This window comes from Condylura cristata, unplaced genomic scaffold, assembly GCF_000260355.1.
Source record: "Condylura cristata isolate star-nosed mole 26May11 unplaced genomic scaffold, ConCri1.0 scaffold00087, whole genome shotgun sequence".
Lineage (NCBI taxonomy): Eukaryota > Metazoa > Chordata > Mammalia > Eulipotyphla > Talpidae > Condylura > Condylura cristata.
The window spans coordinates 82135-84000 of NW_004567188.1; the positions used below are offsets into that span (position 1 = coordinate 82135).

Genomic DNA, 1866 nt, shown 5'->3' on the forward strand with positions numbered 1-1866 from the left:
GGTGGGGGCCTGGCCGCTGGCACGCCTGGGGGCCGCGGTGTGCGCGCCTCACTCTGGGCGCCCGCAGGCTGGCGGCGGTGGCTCTGCTGTACCTGGAGCAGGAGGACGCCTTCTGGTGCCTGGTGGCCATCGTGGAGGTCTTCCTGCCCCGCGACTATTACACCAAGACGCTGCTGGGCTCCCAGGTGTGTGGCGGGCGCAGTCGGGGCACGGTGCGAGCTGGCCGTGGTCGGGGCCACAGACAGGTCCCCTGCTGCGGCTCACAGCACGTGGGCCACCCCAAGACCCAGGCCCCGCGCCCCAGGGACCAGCTACACTGGCCTTGTGAGGGGCAGCCGCACGGCCCCTAGGGTGGCTGGACGCAGGTGGGGGTGCAGCCGGCCCCCCAGCCCGGCTCAGCTCACCCTCCTGGGATCGTGCTCCCGAGTAGCTGTCCCTGTGCCGGGACTTCGGGGTGGGGTTACAGGGCGGGGCCCGAGCTGGGGCGGGGGCGGGGCCAGGGACGCAAAGCCAGTGTCCTGGGCGGGCCGCTGGGGGCATCGGGGTGTGCACCCAGCCCCTCCTGGCCCGCAGGTGGACCAGCGCGTGTTCCGGGACCTGATGAGCGAGAAGCTGCCGCGAGTGCACGCGCACCTGGAGCAGCACCAGGTGGACTACACGCTCATCACCTTCAACTGGTTCCTGGTGGTCTTTGTGGACAGCGTGGTCAGCGACGTCCTCTTTCGGATCTGGGACTCCTTCCTGTACGAGGGCCCCAAGGTGGGGCGCGGGGTGGGGGTGCTGGGGTCTGGGCGCAGGGCGCGCACCCCAAGTGTGAGGGTCAGGGCGGGTCGTCCAGAGGGGCCGTGCTGCCGGGACCAGGATTGGGTCTGGGGGTGGAGGACGCTTCTCCCGGGGTTCCGGGCACGCTGCGCTCAGCGGCCACTCGTGTCCACGTGAGCCGCTGCCGGGCGGCTGCAGAGGCCCTTCCTGGGCTCGGCGGCGAGGGGCGGCTGGGCCCTGGCCTGCGGTGGGTGCCCTGGCCTGGCCGGCGCAGGGCCGCCTAGCGGAGGTCCTCATCGCTCAGCCCGCGCGCTGGCCAGGCTCCAGAGGTGCCGAGTGGACGCTGCGTTCTGAAGGGCAGAGCCTGGCCCCTCGCGGGTCCGCCGGCACAGACCTCGCCCCTGCCGGCCCCGGAGGGACGGTCGCAGCATTTGCCGCCCTTGTTCCGTCCCGGGAGCCCCAGGGACACCGCGCGGGTGCTGGAGAGTCCATTCTGCACGGACACAGCATCTTGCTGTGGCGGTCCAGCCCGCGCCGAGCCCACGTGCCCCGCCCCGCCCGCAGGTCATCTTCCGGTTCGCCCTGGCCCTTTTCAAGTACAAGGAAGAAGAGGTCCTCAGGCTGCAGGACTCCACGTCCATATTCAAGTACCTGCGGTACTTCACGCGCACCGTCCTCGACGCTCGGTGAGTGCCGGCCCGGCCCCCGCGTCCTGCCCAGTTCTGCCACACCCGAGAGGACGTGTCCTGTGGCCACCATGTGGACCCGGCACCAGGGGTGGCCGCTGGGGCCTGCCCCTGGGAGGAGCGGCGCAGCGTGCCGTGACGGGAGCGCGGCCAGCGCTGGCAGCGGCTGGGCAGCAGCGCGAGGGGCCCGGCGGGGCTCCAGGGGCAGTGCAGGCCCCAGGACAGGCCCAGCGGTGGGGTCTGTGTCCAGGCTGGCGGCCGAGAGAATGGCGTTTGGTTGGCGCGAGGCCGGCCAGAGGCAGGGCCTAGCCCCGAGGGAAGGACCCAGGGTGGGATAGACCCAGGGTGGGATGGACAGAGCGAGTGCAGGGTCCCGGCGGGTGGGTGGCCCCGCCCCGCCCGCGTGGCCCCGCCCCAC

General features: G+C 72.6%; 1 protein-coding gene across 1 annotated transcript in view; it reads left to right on the plus strand.

The window, feature by feature from the left end:
- The window catches only part of TBC1D2B (TBC1 domain family, member 2B), a gene marked incomplete at its 5' end in the record, with an annotated part of 4808 nt that overhangs the window by 1380 nt on the left and 1562 nt on the right, over positions 1-1866 (plus strand). Inside the window, 3 exons of the mRNA XM_004695659.2 lie at positions 68-185; positions 574-759; positions 1327-1448. Of these exons, the coding sequence (XP_004695716.2) occupies positions 68-185; positions 574-759; positions 1327-1448 (426 nt within the window). The remainder of the gene's footprint in view (positions 1-67; positions 186-573; positions 760-1326; positions 1449-1866) is intronic.